Source organism: Danio rerio, chromosome 21 (assembly GCF_049306965.1).
Source record: "Danio rerio strain Tuebingen ecotype United States chromosome 21, GRCz12tu, whole genome shotgun sequence".
Classification (NCBI taxonomy): domain Eukaryota; kingdom Metazoa; phylum Chordata; class Actinopteri; order Cypriniformes; family Danionidae; genus Danio; species Danio rerio.
In genome coordinates, this window is record NC_133196.1 from 42,475,717 (window position 1) to 42,499,753 (window position 24,037).

General features: G+C 34.6%; 2 protein-coding genes across 3 annotated transcripts in view; both read left to right on the forward strand.

Annotated features, from left to right (window-relative positions):
• The first annotated feature begins 448 nt into the window (after positions 1–448).
• cryba1b (crystallin, beta A1b) lies at positions 449–8,387 on the forward strand. The gene is given in 6 exon segments (NM_001002586.1): positions 449–477; positions 782–856; positions 2,023–2,141; positions 2,851–2,992; positions 5,123–5,265; positions 7,867–8,387. Coding segments are annotated over 5 exon segments (597 nt in total). The 5' UTR covers positions 449–477; positions 782–811; the 3' UTR covers positions 8,015–8,387.
• Positions 8,388–11,083: 2,696 nt separating this feature from the next.
• Positions 11,084–24,037, forward strand: part of cpdb (carboxypeptidase D, b) — a 29,316-nt gene continuing 16,362 nt past the window's right edge. The window contains exons 1-11 of one of the 2 annotated variants that reach the window (XR_012396563.1): positions 11,084–11,804; positions 16,472–16,665; positions 16,755–16,897; positions 16,975–17,141; positions 18,422–18,765; positions 21,781–21,972; positions 22,082–22,264; positions 22,355–22,437; positions 22,587–22,677; positions 23,195–23,340; positions 23,708–23,877. Coding sequence is in view for 1 of the 2 variants with exons in the window: in NM_001328400.1 (NP_001315329.1) it covers positions 11,212–11,804; positions 16,472–16,665; positions 16,755–16,897; positions 16,975–17,141; positions 18,422–18,765; positions 21,781–21,972; positions 22,082–22,264; positions 22,355–22,437; positions 22,587–22,677; positions 23,195–23,340; positions 23,708–23,877 (2,306 nt within the window). In the remaining variant the exon portion in view is untranslated. 2 annotated transcript variants of the gene reach the window in all.

Sequence of the window (24,037 nt, forward strand, 5' to 3'; positions counted from 1 at the left end):
AGCTGTTTTAAGTCAGATGAATATAATTTGAGCTAAAGTTAATTTGATTCAACTCAAAAATATAAGTTAAAATGTAACTTTTTTACAGTTTTTTCCATTTCACTGGAAATAGCATCAAGATTTACAAGCAATTGATGTTTCAAAAAGAACTAAATGAAAGCCATGGAAAGTTAAAATATGAGTTTAATGCTTTGTCCAAGTCAGTCTATTTCCAAATACCATCGCTAAACTCTGTTTTAAATTATTTTTATCTAATTCGTATAAATTTGCACGGCTAGTGTGAAAGCGAAGTGGTCTGGCTGTGGTGGGTTTTTACATTATGAAGAGCATGAAGAGAGGAGGAAAGAAAGGACTTTAGCTCGGGTCAGAAACAAAAGGCCCTGAAAGCAAACTGCTGACAGAGTCCGGCCGCCAGTATAAAAGCCCCTTGGATGCCGGAGCAGGAGACCGCGTGGTGGATCCAGATCATTCAGTTGGGTAAGTCTGGTCAAACCTGTGCCTCTGACCACTTTACACACTCCAGAGTGAGCATTACAAACACACCAACTGCACTCCTGATGTTTCCATCAGAGATTTGAGAATATAACAATATAACGAGTGAGTTGATCTAGCAGTGATGTGTATTTTACATGATGTGATGAGTGGTTTACATGTTATATTACCTTTGACAAGCATCTGTGCTGCTTTTTACATGAGAATATTTTAGTTAGAGTTCAGATGTATAAAAACTGATGTTCAGTAGTTTTGTGAACTCTCTTCTGAAATGATGTCCTTCCTGCAGGTCAGTCAGCGCTGAGATTTCTGAAAAAATATGGCTCTGACAAACCCTATGTCAATGCCCATGGGACCATGGAAGGTATGGTTATTTCATTCATTTTTAATTTTGTCTGAATTCATGTTTTTTATAAAACATAATGGAATGTTCTCTTAACATAATATAAAAACAATACAAATACAAAAAAACTATATAAATATAGTTAATTAAATAATTAAAATAGACATATATTTATTTACATATAACAGAGACTGTTGCTTTAGTATTAGGTAATTATTGTAGTTTTAATAATAGTTTGAGTAATTAATTTAGCTTTATTTCATTTTATTTTAAAATGCTACATTTTTTTCCTATAGATTTAAAAGTGAATTTTTTAATCTTAGTTTGCATTTTATTTTATTTTATTTTATTTTATTTTATTTTATTTTATTTTATTTTATTTTATTTTATTTAACAAATATTTTCAGTGTTATGGTTTTTGTTTTAGTTTTATTATAACCCTGGATATTGTGCAACATCTTCTGTAAAAAAAAATGTTGGGTTCCATACTATTCCTTCATGTTGTCCCAACACAAATCGATTAAGTTAGCGTAATTATTCTAACAAATTTAAATGGACTGAACATTAAACAATTAAGTTGTGCCAAAAAGAGTCGTTTCAACTTATTTTTAATAAGTATAGTTTGAACAAGAAGCAAAAGTCATTTTTTGAGTGTGCGTATAATATAATTACTGGGAATATAAATCAAAAATATTTACTAAAAGCAATACATAATCAATCCTAAATGTAGCATATTACAATCTATGCGTAATAATAATACGAATAATAATAGTAATTTTATTGTTTTATTTTCATGGTCATTTTATGCATTATACTGATATTTATGCACTATCCCTAAATTGCATTTAGTTTTTTACTATAGTTTTAATGTTTTTTGAATGAAAATTCTGTCAATTAGTTTCCTCTTCTCCCGTTTTATTTTTTAATCATGCTAGTTTAATATAATGTTGTTGTTTTTTCTCAGAATCACTGATTTTTGAATATCAGGGTTTATGAGTATCCTATTTATTAGAAAATTCAATAAATAGCGCTTAAAAAATAATGATGATGATAAATAATATTATAATATAATCTAAATTTCATGACCAAATAAAAAATATTTTGACCAATAAATATCCTCAAGTTCAGTCATTGTCTTTCTATATTTGCATAAATTTATTTACCTGTGTGTCTCTGTTTTCCCCCAGATCACCGTTTATGACCAGGAGCATTTCCAGGGCAGGCGTTGTGAATTCACCGCCTGCTGCCAGAACATTATGGAGTACGGCATGGAGACCGTTCGCTCCCTGAAAGTGGAGTGTGGCGCGTGAGTAAAAACAATATTTGGTTAAATAAATACATTTCATCCTTAAAGGGCTAGTTCACCCAAAAGTGAAAATGTCCTCATCATTTCCTCACACTCAAGAATATAACTTTTCTGAATTCTTCTCTTCCATCTAACACAAAAGAAGATATTTTGAAGAATGTTAAAAAGCAGCAACCTTCCTAATTCTGTTAAACACAAAAGAAGATATTTTGAAGAATGTAGTTCCATAGTTGGAACACCAAACAGAAAAAACTATATAAGTCAATGGCCGCTGCTGTGCAACATTCTTCAAAACATCTTCTCTTTTGACCCAAAAAAGGACAATCCTGTCATAATTTGCGTAAAAATGCTGAAACCTGTAACCATTGACTTCCATAGTATTTGATTTTCCTACTGTGGAAGTTGATGGTTACTGGTTTCAGCATTTTTCAAAGATATTCTTTTGTGTTCTGCTGAAAGAAACAAACTCATCAAGGTTTGAAACAAGTAACATTTTTCTAAATATATTCTTGTTCGTTCAATATGTGTTCCATATGTAACCACCTGAGAGTGAGGAAATAGTGAGTTAATTTAGATTTTTGGGTGAATTTTCCCTTTAAATAGCTTTGAAATTGGTAATAAGTTATGTAAGTAAATGATGACAGAGTTTTCATTCTTTTGAGTAAACTATCCCTCAATCTCATGAGCTCACCTCTTGTTTTGGCTGTAGTTGGGTTGGTTTTGAGCACTCCACCTTTAACGGGCAGCAGTTTATCCTGGAGAAGGGAGATTATCCATGCTGGGAGGCCTGGAGCGGCAACAACGCCTATCGCATCGAGAGACTCATTTCCTTCCGGCCCATTTATTCTGCTGTGAGTGAGAGCATCTGCAACACACACAAACAAAAAAGGGTTGAGCTTATTTTCTTAATGAGTTATAGGTGTGTTTTGAGAAAAAAAACAATCAGAGTATCATCTCCCATTCCCTTTAAGAGCCAGTTGGGTTATGCCATTCGCATTTGCTATTTACATGACGGACTTTGTAATTAAAAAAACTGAGCGTTTCACTAGGAATAAAACAGTTAAACACAGCATCTGCAGCGCGAGAATGAGCGATAACGCCTCTCATTATCTACTTTCACTTTCGTGGATAGGGAAACCTTTAAGCACAGACATCAATTGGCCTATAAATAATTAACTTTGTCTGTTAAGCGCAAAGATTTGTTTCAAAACTATTTCTAAATTCAGTTCTAATTTCCAGCAAGCGAATAAATAAACAATAATAACGAAGTGTGATCAAAAAACTGAGTTATATCCTAAAACACATGCTGTGCCCCATATGATCTAAAACCTGACAGGTGGGCAGATCTAAGCTTGTTTTAAATAAAAGAAATATAAATATGGATATAATAAATAATACTACTAATAATAATAACATTATACAAAAGCAAATTGTTATGAATGAACTGAAAAATTCGAGATGAAGAAGACATGAAAGTATGTTTTTTATATTTATGTAGGCTAGAAAATAATATGTTTTCTAATATTTAAATTTTTTATATGTATATCCTATATATATATATATATTATTATTATATCCTTTATATCCTTAAGATTTTAATTCTTTTTCATAAGTAAAGATATTTGTGTATTGCTCTACATCTTGTGCGTATTAAGCAGTGTGTAAGCGAGGCACACAACTAACGCGCTCTGCGCTGGACAATAGACCGGCTTTGTTCTGGTCTATTGAAAAATCTATTATAGTTTCTCAAAATATCAACGTGCCAGCAATACACCTCAACACGCCTCCCTTTTAAGACCAAAACGCCTATGGGCGCACATATGAGCGCAAATGCATTTGCTATTTAAACAACCTGTCGCAAAAGCGAACAACAATTGCGCCGCGCCTTGCGCCACATTGTGTCGGGTGTATGATAGGGCCCTAAGTTATGATTGAAATGCCTTTTGTTACAGTTATGAAGTAGTTTTATAACAAGCAGGAAATGTTCATGGTCCAATAACATGACCTCATTGAAATGGTCTATTCTCATTGATTAAATTTCATGTGGTTGTGTTTGTGCTTTTCCTACAATTGCACTAGTGGTTTTTACTACTCGACATTAATTGGCTTTAATGTACATTCATTTCCTTAATTGGCAACAGTCAATACCATTCAATCATGTTAAAACTCACAACACTTTCAACCAAGTTCTTGCATACCATCTCCAGAATAGCTTGACTGACACCAAATTGTTTTAACCTCCTGATGAGAGATAATCTTTGCATTGCTTTATTAAAACTGCACTCTACATTTCCAGCTAATGTCAATCCACTATCAATAAATATATTGTAAATATAATTTACTTTGTATAATTAATACTTGATACTGTATTCTGTTTGAGTTTTTATGTTCACTTCTATTCATTGGATACCCCAGTTTCAAGTGACTGCAGGGGAGGGGGGTGGGGGTATATGAATTGATATATTTCATTATATAGTTTTTTTTCAGCCTGTACGCATTGTTAACAATTAATAAAAAAAAATTGGTAAAAATTAAAAAATAAATAAATAAATAAAAAGTTAAAATAAATAAATAAATATATTATAAATATATTAGTAATAATGAATTACATTTATTTTTTAAAAGACGTAGAATTAAAATAAATTATTAGTATGAATTAAATTTTAATAAAGCAAAAATAAAAAGCTAATTTTTAGAAATATTTATAAATAAAATATAGGTGTATATTAAAAATATAGGTATTGTCTGAATAGCCTGCTTCTCCTTTGAACTTTTATTTTCCGGACTTTAATAAAAGACTATGCCATAAAATGATGATTCTGTCTATTTCCATGTGCAGGTTGACTGGTTTCAATTCAAAATCTTGTCAGACATTAAAAATTTAATTATTTAAAAAAATTCCAAGCCATAAACTGAAAGGGAACTAATTTTGCTCAACAGTGCATTCATCAAACTGACTGTGTGTCTTCTTTCTAAAACAGATGCACAGCGACTCCCGCATGATGCTTTTCGACTGTGAGAACATGACTGGAAAGCAGTGGGAGGTGTGCAATGACTACCCTTCCCTGCAGGGTATGGGATGGTGCAACAACGAGGTCCGTTCCATCCAGGTCATGAGTGGCGCGTAAGTATGATTGCCCATATATCTATTTTATTTGAGACAAATGAAGACAGCAAAAGTGCCAATTGTGTGTCTTAACACTACTCTGCAGTTCTAAGGTGGATTGAACAGTATTTTTAATTTTCTATAAAATTCTCTAATGTTAATATTTTTATTTGATAATGTTTGGTCTCGATGAACTAAATAGAAAAAAAAATAACCAGAATGATTTACATGTAAAAGTAGGCAGAACTCCAGAGCCACTCTAATTATGTAATTACCAATAGTTCAAAAGTGTTTGCCAGATAAAATGTTAGCTTTGATGAACTCTTTCATAGTCTTAAAAACAATTCCTGATGAACTTTGCTTTGCACTGATTTAGAAGGAAATGATGTCATGGCAGATTTGCTTTCGCTTTAAGCATATTTTGAAGTGGTGGACATTATTAACTTAGTATTTTTACTCACCAGTAAAGGGTTTGATGATTCAAATGATCTGTTCAGAGTGAGTTTCAAGTAAAGGAATCACTGATTCAAATGATCTGTTCATAGTGAATCTGAAGTAAACCATTCACGAATTCAAATAATCTGTTCAGAGTGAGTCTCCAGTAAATGATTCACGGATTGAAATTATATATTCAGAGTGAGTCTCCACTAAACATTTCAGATTCAAATAATCTGTTCAGAGTAAATCACTAGTAAATGATTCACCGATTGAAATAATCTGCTCACAGTGAGTTTCCAGTAAACCATTCATGAATTCAAATGATATGTTCAGAGTGTATGTAAAGGATTCACTGATTCAAATGATCGGTTCAGAGTGAGTCTACAGTAAAGGGTTCACTGAATCAAACTATCTTTTCAAAGTGAATCTCAAGTAAAGGATTCACTAATTCAAATGATCAGTTAGAGTGAATCTCCAGGAAATCATTCACTGATTCAAATGATCTGTTCAGGGTGAATCACCAGTAAAACATTCACTGATTTAAATGATCTGTTCAGAATGAGCCTCCAGTAAACCATTCACAGATTCAAATGATCTGTTCAGGGTGAATCTCAAGTAAAACATTTACTGATTCAAATGATCTGTTCAGAGTAAATCTACAGTAAAGGATTCATAGATTCAAATGATCTGTTCAGCGTGAATCTCAAGTATAGGATTTACTAATTCAAATGCTCTGTCTAGAGTGAATCTCAAGTAAAGGATTCACTGATTCAAATGATCTGTTTAGAGTGAGTCTCCATTAAAGGAGTCACGGATTCAAAGGATCTGTACAAAGTGACTATCTAGTAAATGAGTCACTGATTCAAATTATCTGTTCAGAGTGAACCTCAAGTAAAGGACTCACTGAATCAAATAATCTGTTCAAAGTGAATATACAGTAAATGACTTACTGATTCAAATGATCTGTTCAGAGTAAATCTCCAGTAAAGGATTTGCTGATTCAAGGGATCTGTTCAGAGTGAGTCTCCAGTAACGTATTCACTGATTCAAATGATCTGCTCAGAGTAAATCTCCAGTAAATGATTCACTGATTCAAATTATTTGTTCAGAGTAAATCCCCAGTAAATGATTCACTGTTCAAATGATCTGTTCAGAATAAATCTCCAGTAAAGGATTTGCTGAATCGAGGGATCTGTTCAGAGTGAGTCTCCAGTAACGGATTCACAGATTCAAATGATCTGCTCAGAGTAAATCTCCAGTAAATGATTCACTGATTCAAATTATTTGTTCAGAGTAAATCCCCAGTAAATGATTCACTGTTCAAATTATCTGTTCAGAGTAAATCTCCAGTAAAGGATTTGCTGATTCAAGGAATCTGTTCAGAGTGTGTCTCCAGTAACGGATTCACTGATTCAAAAGATCTGTTCAGAGTAAATCTCCAGTAAAGGATTTGTTGATTCAAGGGATCTGTTCAGAGAGTGTCTCGAGTAACGAATTCACTGATTCAAATGATCTGCTCAGAGTAAAACTCCAGTAAATGATTCACTGATTCAAATTATTTGTTTAAAGTAAATCCCCAGTAAATGATTCACTGTTCAAATGATCTGCTCAGAGAAAATCTCTAGTAAATGATTTACTGATTTAAGTAATCTGTTTGAAGTGAATATCAAGAAAATTCATAACTGAATCAATTAATTTGTTCTGATTGAGCCTCGCGTAAACCATTCACCAATTCAAATGATCTGTTCATAGTGAATCTCCAGTAAATTATTCACTGATTCAAATGATCTGTTCATAGTGAATCTCCAGTAAATTATTCACTGATTCAAATGATCTGTTCGATGTTCATATTCAGTAAATCAGTCACAGCGTCAAGTAATCTGTTCAGAGCGAATGTCCAGTAAAGGATTTACTGATACAAATGATCCATTCAGAGTGATTCTAATGTATGAGGCTATCAGTACTTTTCCTCGAATGCCTATGTTGTGTACTTGGTCCAGCACTGACATTTTGAAGTAATTTTGATCTAAAAAATGGTTTGGTGTTGCTTCTGATCAACGTGTAAAAAACAAGCAAGAGTGTTTGGACTCACGCTGACGTCTGTGTATTTGTCAGTGCATTCGTCAGCGTTTCCGCTCCACCATGGTGACCTGCTGCCTCTGTGTTCCTGTTTTCTTCTAGTTTTGTATGCTACCAGTATCCTGGTTACCGTGGTTACCAGTACCTGATGGAGTGCGACTGCCACGGAGGCGAGTACAGGCACTACAGGGAGTACGGCTGCCACGCTCAGACCCCTCAGATCCAGTCTATCCGCAGGATCCAGCACTAAGAGGAACCAGCCCTCCTCCTTCCACCCTCCCTCCTCCTCCATCCCTCCGTTCCCAGCCATGCCAGATGGTTTTTGTTGACCAGGACGGCAGGCTGGTTTACTGGTGCTACAGCAATGTAACAAGTCCACAGCACTTTTTTACCCACTACACGAGGAAAGAAAGACTAACTATTGACGGCAGGAAAAAAGCAGAAGAACAAGTCCTGTATGATTACAGCCGAAGGGACGTGGTGCAGTGAGAAGCCGGAGCGTTGCTCTTCTTTCGTCACGACTTGGTCATCATGATCGTAGCCATTGCAGTTTTCATGGTCAGCTTCTGTATGATATTTGATGAATAAAAACATGAGCATAAAAAACTAAAGAAACAAAAAAACTGAATATGAACCGACTGTGGTGTGTGGATCTTTCCTGACAAACTCTCACACGCATAAAATCATGAGGTCTAATGAATTGTCTAAAATTAAATATGAATTTAGAAGCAATAGTAATGTGTCAGATATTACATTAATATGCATTTGTGCTGATTATATCGACACCTCTAGTTACTATCTACTATAAACTACATACTAAGTAGGCCTCTGTAGTAATGCTGTGAAAATAATTCACTTTTAGACTATGAAATAAAAAATTAGGACTCACCAAGTGTCAAGTGGGACTAAAAATTGTTGTTGGTGAGCATATGAAACAATGGTAAATTGTCATTTTTGCATTAAATAAAGACAAAAAATAAATAAAACAGAATTTCCGTATTTGAGACACATTCATAGGCAGTAACTCGTTTTACACATTGCCTAAGAATCTAATATGGCTTGGTGCAATCCCAATCAGGGACACAAAGACTGTGTTGTAGCTATATAAATACATAATCTGATGAAGACTGCACTGTGATCGTTTAATGAGAATATAAACTTAATTTTAGCAAATGTAAAGTTACATTTAAAAATAAAACATACAAATTTTTGTTTTATGCCAAAAAAATCTAAAGTATTACTAGTGTGGTTATTATTATTAAATACTAATTCTACTATTCCATAGTAAATGGATTTTTTCAACTAAAGTTATAAATACATTTTTAGCATTTGATAAATACTACTAGTACTACTACTACTACTACTACTACTACTACTACTACTACTACTAATAATAATAATAATAATAATAATAAAAATAGTAGTAGTAATAATTGCAATTGGACATATTTCCTCAAATGTGTTCTGCTTTATTTTTATTGAAATATTTTTCCAATAAGATTCTAAAGTTTATTAATTATCATGTCAAGCAAAGTGGACAGGGTTAACAAGTTTATAATTTTCATGTTAAATTTAATTAATTAATTAATTTATTTATTTATTTAATATTATTATTAATATTAATAATAATATTGTTAATAAATATATTAATAAATAAATAAATAAAAAATATATTATAAATATATAATATAATAAAAAATGTATATAATAAATATTAATATTAATATAATATTAATATTAATTAATAATTTATTAAGAAATTAATTAATTAAAGTAATTAATTAATAGACAATAAAGCCTAATATATTTTTGTTTAGAATTTAAATATATTTATATAAATATGCAATCTTCTGAAGACTGCACTGTGATGGTTTGATGAAAGCCGCTCATAGCCACAGTGTTTCCACTGTGTTGAAACAATTTAAAGCAACTGATCCACATCAACTTAATTTAGCATAAGCAGTCACATTTGAAAATAATATGGCAAACATTTTTAAACTTTTTCTTTCAGCTTTATGCCAAAATAAAAACTATATTATTATTATTATCATCATTATTATTATTATTATTATTCATTCATTTTCTTTTCGGCTTAGTCTCTTTATTAATCAGTGGTTGCCACAATGGACTAAACCGCCAACATATCCAGTATATGTTTTACATATGCCAATTTAGCTTATCTAATTGCCCTTTCAGCCGCAACCCAACACTGGGAAACACCAATACACTCTTGCATTCACACACATAAACTACAGCCAATTTAGCTTTTTCAATTCACCTACATGTATAGCGCATGTCTTTGGACTGTGGGGAAAGCAGAGCACTCGGAGGAAACCCACGCGAACACGAGGAGAACATGCAAACTCTTTTTAAGTTTCTACGGGAAGGGCATCCGCTGCATAAAAAAACATATGCTGGATAAGTTGGTGGTTCATTCTGCTATGGCGACCCTTGATTAATAAAGGGACTAAGCTGGAAAGAAAATGAATGAATGAATGATTATGAAGCCAAGTATTCTATTATGCCTAATCAAGTTTTATTTCGAATTAAATATATTTACAAATCAATAACTAATTACATTTCTTTAACATTTAACATGTGCCAGAATAGTTGGTAGTTCAGTCTGCTGTGGCGACCCCGGATGGATAATGGGCTTAGCCAAAGGAAGATTAATGAATATTATGCTTAACTTTTATTTTAGTTTAACTGCTTTTGTTAAATAGATTTAAAAAATAATATTAAACTGTCTTTTATATTTTAGATGTTGGGTCTTTATTTATTTATGCATGCATACACAACACGTTTAAGGTTTAAACGTTAAAAAACACCTCCAGATACACAGAAAAAAATTATGTCTGCAAAATTGTTGCAAACGATTGAAGTGTTGAATTGAAACAAATTAAATTTAGTAATGTTCAACTTAATTTGTTTGTTTAAATTCAGCTCATATAAATTGTTTACAGCCACTTAAAACATGTTAGTAAATACAAGAAATCATATTTGAATATTTTTTTTCAGTGTAATGCTGACAATTTCAAACAGAATCATTTTACATGATGTCTGTCTTCCACTCAAATTATTGTGAATTGTTCTACATTTATTGAGACCAGAGATGTTTAAGCTATGTAAATGAGCTGACCAAACATGAGAGTCTAATTTTAAAGATAGAGTGTAGTTGTTTAGCATTTGTTTGAAAAGTTAAACACCCCTCAAACACCCCTCAAACGATAATGGTTTAACCCATCCTGTAGGTTTGACCAATTTTGATGATGCCCAGCCAAGTGAAATCTATTAGTAGGCCTATCCCTAATTTCCACCTGAACTGTTTGACCTTCCCACTAACCGACCGAGAGATGCCAAAATTGTGAAGGCTAAACAAATGAACAGCAAGGGATAAAACGACAAACAAACAAAAAATATTTTAAATAATCTGTTCATAAACACGCAATGTATATTCTGTGGCTCATTGTGCCGCATATTTTAACACTTCCGCTCCAAATACTTGCTTTGAGACGCACAAACAAAGTAAACGAAGAAACATATAGAGGGTATTACAACTACGCCGAAATGACTGATCGTTTAAAAGGGTTTTCTCGGAAATTTCCCCATATTTGTAGCCTGGCGAGCATCGGCCAGTCTGTCGAGGACAGAGAGCTTTGGGTCATGAGAATCACATCCAATCCCACGCAAGACGTACCGGGCAAACCGAAGGTGAAGTACGTGGGCAACATCCACGGGGACGAGGCGTTGTCTCGTCAGGTGCTGGTTTACCTTGTGGAGTACCTGCTGACCCGGTATGGCCGTGATGTGAGGGTGACGGAGCTGGTAGACCGGACTGACATCTACATTTTGGCCAGTATGAACCCGGACGGCTTTGAGAGGGCGCTGGAGGGAGAATGCTCTGGCACCACTGAGGCCCGAGACAATGCCAAAAACTATGACCTTAACAAGAGCTTCCCAGTCCAGGACGAGCCCTCCAGTGAGACTGCAGGAGACATACCGGAGGTCATGGCTGTCATCAGGTGGATTCAGGAGAGAAAGTATGTTGGATGTTTTTAATTGCTTGTTTTCTGTTATTCCTCCGTTATTTACTCAAGTACTTCCAGACCGCGGTAAAGTTAGTTTTACTTTCGACATTCATTAGACATTCGATTTTCAAATCAATTAAAATCTTTGTTCCTGTTATACTTTGGGCCAAAAATAGGTCAGATAGGCATAAATATGTGCCCTTTATGTTGCACAAGGCTTAATTTCTCGATTAAAAAAAAAATACCATAAAAATGAATTAAACAATTCAACCATATGAAATTATACAATAAAACTAGCACCAGAATATTCAGAAAAACATCCTGCATATTGCACAAGACTCGGTTTTTTTAATTAGCACTCTATTTATTTCATAATATTTTTTAAATATCTTTTAATGTAAAAATTGCAAAATTCAATTAAACTCTGACACCATTTGAAATAAAATATTCAAATCAACTGTACAATTGTCTAAATATTATTCTCTATGATGCACAAGCTTTGTTTTTTACAGTTTTGCCTTTGTTGATTTTATATACAGTATTGAATCCATATTTCCAGTCAGTCAAAGCTTTGTTAAAGGGAAAGTTTACCTCAAATAAAAATTTACTCACCCTCAAGTAATTAAGTAATAAAGAACTTTTATGAGTTCCGTTTTTCTGGTGAACAAAATATAAGATATTTTGAAGAATGATGACTTTCATAGTAATGTTGTTTGTTTTTTCAGACTATGGCAGTCAATAGGGGGCAGTCAAAAAGTTTTTAGCTTTCTTCAAAATGTATTCTTTTGTGTTAAACAGATAAAAGAAACTTCACGGTGGTGAGTAGATGTTGACAGAACTAATATTTTTTTTCGATGTTTGTTTAAACGGTAAGCATTTACATTTATTCATTTGGTGACGCTTTTTTTCAAAACAATATACAAATGAGAATAAAATAATCACTTTAAATTACCAGAGAGCAGCAAGGTAGTAGACTCAAGTTAACTTAGCAGTGACAAGGTAATTTAGCAGTTTTTAGACATGCATGCATGCATACATAAACACACATACACACTAGGCATAGGCTGGGATTCTGACAGTATGATAACCTTTGATAAAAATATTATGGTTTCACGGTGTTTATTGCTCTAATATTTTCTTTTTATATGTCTGGGTAAAAAACAAAAAAATTCACCTTTTAATACAATATGTTTAATTTTTGGAAAGATTTGTGATATTTTGGAGCAGTAAACATGTTAGGCTGAATAATTCAAATGAATTAATTACTTCTGCTGTCTCCATTTGTTTAAAAAAACACACATTTCTTTACAATTTAAACAGCACCTTTTGGTATTTTTTCTACTTAAGATACTGTTGTTCTAAAAACACTAAAATAAAATGCAAATAAAAAATCTTACACATACATTAAGAAAGGTATTACAGAAAAATTTGGCAGTTTTAAAACCTTGACTTTAACAAACGGTATAGCTTAAAAACCTTATCGTCCTATGTCTTTATATACACACACACACACATTCACACAGAGGGAAGATTTTGTCTCATACAGGTGATTTGCTAAGCCCACTCACTGGCGTGAAGCACACTCGGAGTTGCACAATGTTTTCCATAAACGCGGAGAGTTTATAAGAAAGTGTCTGGTGCATATAAAGGACAAAGATGTCTCCTACAGATGAATATTAAAGCCCACTTACCTGTGTGAAGTAGCTTTGCACAGTGTTTTTCAGAAATATGGAGTGTCCAGAAAGTGTATGGTGCATACAGAGAGGAAAACTAATCAACTCCAAGGCGTATTTATTAATTTATTTTATCATTTCTATTTAGTAATATTACAAAAGCAAGTAGGCATATTATTCTTGACTTGCAAATACGTTATATTAATGGTTAATTTTTTGTTTACACTTAACAGCTTAGTTAGCCTTGTCTTGACATTAAAATGTGTTCCTATTCAGTAAAAGGGTAAACCATAGGGTAAACCTCCAGCATGCAAGTTGATTTTCACACTGACTTTAATTTGGCTGACAAATGTAATAAAAATGTATTCATATGTGATATTATTCATATTTATTCATATGTGATATTTAATCTTTTTAATATCACAACATTTCGACCTACCAAGAGCTAAAGTGGCAGTGTGCCGATTTTCTTTTCATCTTTTGCTACTGTTTATTTTTGATCGAGCGCTTGCCTTTGAGATTCTTAGATGTGCGCATTTCTGTTTCTAAAATTCCATGAAAAGTCATGCTAAATTTTAAACCACTTTGTTGTTTTAACTGAATTGTGGTTTATAATATTCAACTAAAACTATTTAAAAACAAGTGAAGTTTATTTATAAGTGAAGTTTATGTATAAACAAATTTCGAGAGGATCACTTGCTTATGATTGCTAGCGGCTGGATCCGCATTATCCAATTCACTACGCTCCAATCAGATGACTCCTAAACTACTATAAATACCCTGGGTTTCATTCCACTGGTATCTTCGTTTTGAAGAGTCCCCCCTTCCACCCCTACTCCTCCTCCTTCCTAGATGGGTGACACGGTGGCCCAGTGCGTAGCACTGTTGCCTCACAGCAAGAATGTCTCTGGTTCCAGGCTTTACCAAACCAGCAGACATTTCTGTGTGGAGTTTGCACTGCTCACGTTGGTTTCCCCCGGGTTCCCCGGATTCCTCCCACCGCCTAAAAACATGCAATTAAGTTAATTGAATAATCTAAATTGGCACCATAGACATGCTTCTAGTACGTAGTTATCTTCAAAAGCAATCACTTACTGTTCATTTGTTACTACAGCAGGGGAGTTCTCGATCTACCTGAGCTCAAACTCCCCACCGCCTTGCAACGGGAGGGAGCCCTGGGCTCGAGGATCTCATGTGCTCAGGGCTCTCTCCCGGGACAGCATGCCAAACAAGCTTTTATAATTATTCATCAGCTAAGTGTGAACTCTTGAAACTAATTTCGAGACGATGGCATGCTTATGACTGACCATGGCTGGTCCCGCATCACCTAACACAATTCATCAATCAGACAATTCTTAACTCACTATGAATAACCAGAGTTTTACATCACAGTTATTTTCGCCTTTAAGAATCCCCCTTCCACCCCCACTCCTTCCCCATTTCCTAGATAGGGCAGCACAGCAGCCCAGTGGTTAGCACTGTTGCCTCACAGCAAAAATGTTGTTCTTACCAGGCCAGTCGACGTTTCTGTGTGGAATTTGCATGTTCTCCCTGACGCGTGGATTTCCCCCAGGTTCCCCGGTTTCCTCCCACTGTCCAAAAACATGCGACTTAAGTGAAGTGAACCAAAACTTGCACCACAGATGAGTCCTTGGCCAGAACAGTATATCTCTTGATAGCCATCCCTAATTTATCTTTAGCCATAAACAGCAGGGGAGTTCTCGAGATCTGCCTGAGCTCAAACTCCCCTCTTGCGCTGCAAACTGGAGGGAGCCCTGGGCTCGAGGATCTCATGAGCTAAGAGCTCTCTCCCGGGACAGCTTGCCAAACAAGCTTTTTAACCAATCATCAGCTAAGTGTGAACTCTTAAACTGAAATTAAATGAAAGTGAAAAAAAAAAATCTAAATAGTACAAGTAAAACTAAACTAAAAGGTTAGAATTGAAAATTTGACAGTTAAAAGACAATGCATAAATAAATAAACTTATAAAATAAATAAATAAATAAATCCAACAGTAATATTTAAAAATATGCCAAAGCATGTACAATCACTAAAATATAATAAAAATAAAATATTTATAAAACGATTTGTCCTTGAATCAAATCTCATTTAATCGAAAAGGTTAACTCGATTACAATTAATGAACAGTTTTTTTTTTTTTTGCCCTCACAGTTCACTGACACGTTATGAGCAGTAAATATGCTCGCATATTAAAAGTGAGAGATGTTTGAATGAAGGGTGCATTATTGATTTTTAAATAACTGAAGGAAACGCACACCATCTACTGTCTATGATTATTTATTGAACATCAATGCTGAAATTAAAACACACATGGCCTAAAACTAAGTCATTTTTCTTATAAAAAAAAAAAAGAAAAATACCTTGCACTTTTGGAAACAAAATAAATTCTCTTCTAAATAAATTAACTCTTGCATATCCTGTAAATAATATTTTAAACAGTCAATTTTCTGCATCTTCTGTAAACAGATACTTTAATGTAAATAATACTTTTATGGTAATGGAAAATATGCCGTCTCAAGGCACCTCTGGCGCAGCTTCCAATCATCGTCAGAATTGCAAACGTGGGATGTGTAGTTAAAGTTTAACGAAGGCCTAACAGTACCTGTGCATTTGAGGCAGAAGTATAAATCAGCCTATAACAGAGCGTAGTCATGTGACTCTAAACAGGAAGCAGGGAAAGTAATTGAAAAAATTGACCTGGAAAAGTTTGATCGATTATAGGTTCTGAATTTTGATTACTTTTGCATTAATCTGCAAAAATTGGACTATTGGACTGAAATATCAAATTCAAAATGAAACAAATGTGCAATTGATTATCACATTTAACTAGACTTTTCTTTAAAGCAGAAATTGGCAACATGTTATTCCTTTCTGGAAAACATTAATCTCTAACAATTATACATTGGTGAAGCCAGTTACATTGTGGTGTAACGTGGTTCAAATATTGTTTCACGATAAGTGTTTTCTTCTATTTCAATCTTCAAGGTTTGTCTTGTCTGGCAGTCTACACGGAGGCTCAGTGATGGCCAGCTACCCTTTTGAGGATGACAGTTCTTACACCAGATCAGGAGATGATGCTCTGTTTCGCAATCTAGCACAAGCCTACATTGAGAACCATCCCGTTATGGGGACAAACAATGCTGACTGTCCTGACGATCCCAATAAAAGCTCTGGAGAAGGTATTGCTGCCTATTTGATATTTCCATCAATGTTTTCAACTTACCAAAACTCCATGAAGCTTTGCTGTCCTATATTTATGTGCATTCAGGGTCAATGCAGGATTACAACTACCTAAAAGGGAACTGTTTTGAAGTCTCCTTTGAACTGAGCTGTTGCAAGTATCCTCCAGCTTCTCAGCTTTACACCGAGTGGAGCAACAACAGAGAAGCCCTTCTTGCTTTCATACAGAAAGTGAGTGGATTGAAAAAAATGTCATTGTGTAGTCAAGCGAGTGCTCTAACAAACCTTGCTTTGCTTTTCTTTTTAAGGCTCATATTGGTGTGAGAGGTTTTGTGTTGAATAAATCAGGTTTGGGACTGCCAGATGCAACGATCTCAGTTTCTGGTATTGATCACAACATCACTACCTGGAAGTTTGGTGATTATTACCGCCTGTTGCTGCCTGGAAAATATGACATCACTGCCAGCTCACCAGGGTGAATATGTAGATGCACACAAGTACACTACCTGACAAAAGTCTTGTCGCCTGATCAAGATTTAGGAACAACAAATAATAACTTCTAGTTAATCGTTTATTATCAGAAGTGGCTCATATGAAAGCCAAAAGCCTTTAGATTATGCTTATTTTACCAAGTAAAATATGATTGTGCCTTAATTTTTTGAATTATTTGATTAAGACAGTAAGGTCTAACTTTGCTTAGACAAAAGTCTTGTCACTTAGCATGAATAATGTACAGTATAGAATATAAAGTCATGGTGCAGTGGAAAAATAATGAAAAATGTGAATGACTGCATCTCTGCAATGACTCAAATCACTTATTAATTAAGTCATCTGGAATGACGAAGAAAGCGTTCTTGCAGGACTCCTAGAGTTCATCAAGATTGTTTGGATTCATCTTCAATGCCTCCTCCTTCATCCTAGCCCAGACATGTTCATTAATGTTCATGTCTGGTGAATGGACTGGCCAATCATGGAGCACCTCGACCTTTCTTTGCTTTCAGGAACTTTGATGTGGAGGCTGAAGTATGAGAAGGAGCGCTATCCTGATGAAGGATTTGCCCTCTCCTGTGGTTTGTACTGTAATAGGCAGTACAGATGTCTTGTTACCTCAGGCTGTTGATGTTGCCATCCACTCTGCAGATCTCTTGCATGCCCTCATACTAAATGTAACCCCAAACCATGATTTTTTTCTTCACCAAACTTGACTGATTTCTATGAGAATATTGGGTCCTTGCTTGTTTCAATAGTTCTTCTGCATTATTTGGGATAATTGGGATGAAGTTCAAAAGATGATTCATCAGACAAATCTACTTTCTGCCACTTTTCCAAATGATCAACTAGAAGTGAAGTTATTATTTGTTGCTCTCACTACTGGGATCAACCACAAGACTATTGTTAGGTAGTGTAGACATACGGCAATATTCAATGATATAGTATATCATGATAATGAACATGCACAATATTGATATCGTGGACGCGTCAAAATACAGTGAATAATAATGTATAAACTTTTAGGCTTTGATCAAACTAAACAGGCTTTTTGCATTGAGAAGGGCCTTTTTTTAATGGTTTTCTAATAGCCACAAGGATTTTGCATGCAAAATCCTGTTGCCATCTCTCTTGTATTACTGTACATTGCACTATGCTGCCATACTGATCAAATATTTTTAAAAGTAAAATATTTTATTAAACAGTTAATGTCAAAAGTGTAAATAAGATTTGATTTCACATGATTTTTTTTCATGTTTCCTTCAGATACCTTTCAAATACTGTGATGAATGTCCCAGTTATTGATGGAAGAGTGATACTGGTGAACTTCACCCTCGAGGAGCCTTTAGAAGAGATGTTAATGCTAGACACTTTTGGGCAGCCTATAATAACCCATCAAGACCTAAACACACCAGCACCTCCCATCTCAAAGTCTCCAATTCAGACTCTGGATTTCCGATATCATACTTATGATGAACTGGAGACGTTCCTACAGCTGTTTAGCGCCGTCCATCCTTTCATCACTTCTCTGAAGTCAGCCGGACGATCAGTGCAGGACCGGAATCTTTATGTGATGGAGATTTCCACCAGTCCTGGTGTTGAACAGCAAGGTGCAAACAAACAGTAATTTTTTATTTATTGATTTGAGCATTTAATCTTCATTGTCACATGATCCTTCACAAGTGATCATAATACGCTGAATTGATGCTAAATGTGTCTGGAGTTTATAACAGTGATTCTTCTTAAGCTAAAACATTTTAACCACTTATAATTATTGTCAAATTTTGTTTGTCACTTTTGATTAAGTTGCTTAAACTAATACATTAAACGGAAATTAATACATTTATTGTTAAATATATGTCTTAACATTGCTTATAATAAGAAATATTTCTTGACAGCAAATCACCTATTTAGAATGGTTTCAAAAGGGTCATGTGATGAACATGAGTTATGATGCTAAACCATTATCACAAGAATACATACAATTTATTTACAAATTGTAAGTAGGAAATATTGTAAGTGGGAAGAGTTGTTTTTAATAGTAGTACTAGGCATGGGCCAGTATAAGATTCTGATGGTATGACGGTCTTGGATGTAAATATCACGGTTTCACAGTATCACGGTATTGAGATTATTGCTCTAAAATATATTCTTTTTTTCAATTTCTGGCTAAAAAACTAAATCGTTTTCCCCTTTGTACACAATATATTTAAATTTAGGAAACATTTAAATATTATTTTGTAACGATACACATGTCAGGCTAAATAATTCAAATGAATCATCACTTCTGCTGTTTTCATTTGTTTCAAAAACAGATATTTTTACAATTTAAAACAGCATCTTTGGAGATCTTTTCTGCTGGAGATACTGCTGTCCTAAAAAACAAAATAAAAATGTAAATAAAAAAATCGTACTCATACGATTTTACAGAAAATTTTGACCGTTTTAAAACCGCCTGGTAAAAAAAAGCGCAGTAAACCTTAAACACTAGGGATGTAACGGTATCAGAATTTCACGGTACGATAATACCTCGGTATGAATGGCACGGTACGGTATTTATTGAGTAATTTACAGGAAAAACAAAACTAATGAATAGACTCGAAAAAAGTGCCAAAAGTGTTTATTTACCTTAGCACTAAACATATCAATGACATACAAATTAGCCATCTATCTGTAAGTTTCGAAACAGGAACTTCAATTTTTCAATTTTAATAACAAAAAACTATTAAACCATGTAAAACAAAGTTTCAATTTAGTATTGTTGAAAACTCATCACATTCAACATTTAATCACTCACTTACTTAGATAGAGATGGGTTTTTAAGTAAAATTATCATATAACTACAATCTGGTAAAAGCTGGGATCTCTGGGCATGTCCCCTGCAACAGAAAAAAACCCTCTCATTTGGGACTGAGGTTTCTGGGACAGAGAGATCTGATTTAGCCAAGGTTGACAGCAGTGGGTAACGTTGTGCATTGTCTTTCCACCACTTGAGAGGACAAACCATGAGTGAGATAGAGGTCTCTTTGCGGTACAAGTCAATGTCTGCATCAATCTAACAAGTGTGCTGTGTTCTGCAGTCCCCATGACTGTTTTTAGTCGTATTCCCCGACTTATATTTCACCACAGTCTGGCAGTGCCTGCATACTGTTTTTTCCTTTGTCTGTCACCTTTTCTCCTTTTTCGTATCTTTTTAGAAAGAAACCGAAATGCTTCCACACGTCCGACTTAAAACCCGCTTTAGATTCGATCATTTCCAGCTCTTTTTCTTCCTGCCCACTAGCAACACACTCCATTTCAGCATTACTGGATCTGTAGTGACAACAGACCGCAAAGGATGATGGCCACGCCTGGGCTGATGGGAATTGTAGTTCCCACTACCTCCCGTTCGCTTCATTCGCCTAAGCAAAATTTTCTCAGAAATATAGTTTTATTGAGTCATGCGCCTACAGTAATATTGAAAAAAATTACTATTTTGGTATGACGGTATTTACAATATTGTTACATCCCTGTTAAACACGGTTGTCATCCCATGCCTAAGCAGTACTTGTATTAGTTGTGCTGTTGCACTGCTCTTTGTGGTTTCTAGAACTAGTGGTGGAAGTGCATGTGGGTTATGTGCAGGAACCAGAAAGAAGTTTTGTGCTGGAAATGTCAGTTGGGTTAAAAACAGCTTTGGTCATGACATGCTCTATTCTCCAATTGTTGATTTTGCAGTTCTTGATGTTGCTGTTGGTCAGCTAAAGGGGATAGTTCACCAAAACAGAATTGTTTCCTCATCATTTACTAGCACTCAAGTGGTACTAAACTTTTATTAATTTAATTCTTTTGCTAAACACAAAACAAGATACTATTGATGAATGCTGGAAAAAGCAGCTATTTACATCTATAGTAGGAACAAAACATACCATGAAAGTCAAAGATTATTTTTTTATTAATTATATTTGTTCCTAACATTCTTCAGTACATCTTTTTTTGTGTTCAACAGAAGAATGAAGCTCAGTTTTGAAACAAGTGGGTGAACTGTCCTTTTAAGTCACTTCAGAGTTACTATTAACGGTGCGAATGTAACCAGGAAAATGGTTCCTGGGGAAACAGGCCTAGTGGCTAGTTCTTATAACTATTACTTATTTCTATAACTAACTATTGTGAAAGCCCTGCTTGAAATAGTGACAATTTCATAACCATCCAACCTTGATCGTTGCAAACCAGAGTATTGTATGTACCTGTATTTGTTACCAGTGTTAATTTCATCAACAAAATAAGGGTGAAAACTGGTTGTTGCTTAAAGCTTGACACAAACACTTGACAGGTCCTCTGTGCTAGCAACATGTCTGATAGTTATAAATGCTCATGCTCTAATCTGCTCATCTAATGAATGAACAACACATTATTGTTGGCAAAAAAAATGACAAGGCTAAAATGTAATCAAAAAGCTAAAAACTACCCAACATTACTTTTTGTTCAAATTTTCTGTGTTGCACATTATTCATTAGATGAGCGAATCGTATACAGTATTACAATTCGCAACTTTACTGTCACAACAGACCTATCAAGTTTTAGTTCGTCAATCTTTTCTTATAGACAAAATGAACACTGCAGTTAAACTTTCTTTCTTCTACCAGGTAAACCAGAAGTCTTGTTTGTGGGAAACCTGCATGGAAATGAGTTTATTGGGTGTGAGATTCTCCTAAACTTGATTGAGTACTTGTGCCGCAATTACGGCAAAGATCCGCTGGTCACACGTCTGGTCAACAGCACCAGAATTCACATCATGCCATCAATGAACCCAGACGGCTATGAACTGGCACTGAAAGGTACAAGTGCACTGACAGGCGTGCAGTACAAGTGTATGGATGGATGGATGTTGAGTGAATTTTTTTGTGTGTGCGTGTGTGTTTACCATGATTGATTGTCCTCTTGTAGCTCAAAAGGAGCAGTTGTCAGGAGACCCGAGTATTATTGGACACGGCAACAGTCATCGTGTTGACCTGAACACCAATTTCCCTGAAGTGTCCAGATCAAGAAATAGTGTTGAAGCAGAAACTAAAGCAGTGATAAACTGGATCAAGGCCCATTTCTTTGTGCTGACTGCTAGTATTCGTGGAGGTACAGAAAGTGAAAAAATTTTAGTACAAACCAATTAATGGTGGTGGTGGTTGTTTTGATGATGAAACTGACTGCTGTTGTGGTTTTTAGGTTTCAGGGGAATCGTGTTTCCAAATTCTCTTGACCCTGTTGATGAAAGTATGTTTAAATCAGTTGCAGATGCCTATTATATGGTAAGTATGTTAAATGCTATATGAATTATGCATCATTAGTGTAAATTATTTTGACGTTTAAGCTGACTGAAGGTCAGCAGAAACTATAAAGTGTGTATTTTATGTCTTTGTCAATTTGTGCATTTCCATTTTAATTGTCTTGATTCCAGGAATCTCAGGCTTTTCAAGAGCCCCAGACCTGCGATGTGCCAAAAACCAAACAGAAAAGAGGTCTTAAGCACCATCGTCCTGTAGTCAGAGGTAATAGCACTGATTATTAGTTATTTACTGATATTAGTTTTGAATGAATAATAATAATAATACATTTAAATTATATAGCACCTTTAAAACTTTACTTTCTCTAAATTAAACTACTCTATCCACAGAACCCTTCCAAAGTAAACCTTTAAAAATGGGGGTCAGTAAAACCATAATATTGTATTTTTTTACTTTTTTAAATAAACTAATAAGGAAAAAATTGCAAAACAAAATGAATACCAGTGTCTCCTAGTAATATATTGTGGTCTTATAAAGCAAGTGATCTGTGGAAGAAACACAACTATGTTCATTATCTCCAACCCAAAACTTTTGCAAATGTTTGAGAGTGGTTTCATTTTTAAGTGAAGCATGTCTTCAATATAATACTTTTTCTTCTTAACACCGAACATATGTACTTTCAAATAATTTCTTTGTCTGTTTAAATGCATTTCAGAAGTGTTTTTTTATGTTAAACATCCTGTTTTACACTAAAATAAGTGTTGTTTTTTGTCTTTAATAGGAACCGATATTCTGACCTGGGCGTATCGGGGATCAGACACTCTAGCTGTGAACATTGGTTTGAGTTGTGAGCTGCTTCCACCAGAGGAGTCACTCTCTGTATACTGGGAGAAGAATCATAAAGCTCTCTTACAGTTCATGCAGCAGGTGATTCATTCCTGGCCATAACATTGTCTATTTTTGGTTGAGCAATTCAATTTAAGCTTATTTGTATAGTACTTTTTACTATAATTATTGCATCAAAGCAGCTTTAAAAAGCTGCACATTGTTGCATTAAACTCGGATACGTCAAGGTTATTAGTTGCATAACTTTATTAGTTACTAATAACCTTAGTTGACTAGTAACTTAATAGCTTTTAACAGGTAAAGTTATTTATATAAACGCAATTAACCTGCAGTTATACAGTATATATGTGATGTCTATGTGTACATGTTCAATGAAGTGTATGTGTTGTCCTTGAAGTCTTCGGATGAGCAATTACATATACATGATTTGTGTGCTTGTGGTCATCAGGTTCATTTGTCTGTGCGGGGTGTGGTGACTGATGGTAATTCTGGAAGAGGCATTGCTAATGCTACAGTCATGGTAGAGGGCTCAAAGCATCTAGTGCGCACCAGTGGCACAGGGCAATACTGGAGACCTCTGGCTCCTGGCTCTTACCATATTACTGCCTCTGCTCCAGGGTGAGACTTCATGGTTAATTCACACCACACAGACAGTAACCAGATTATGTGAGAATTAATTCATTTAATTTGTTCAACACAGGGTTATAACACGCTTTATCTGCTAGTGCAGTAGTTTTCAATCCTGATCCTGGATCTGATATTTTGTTAAGTTTGAATC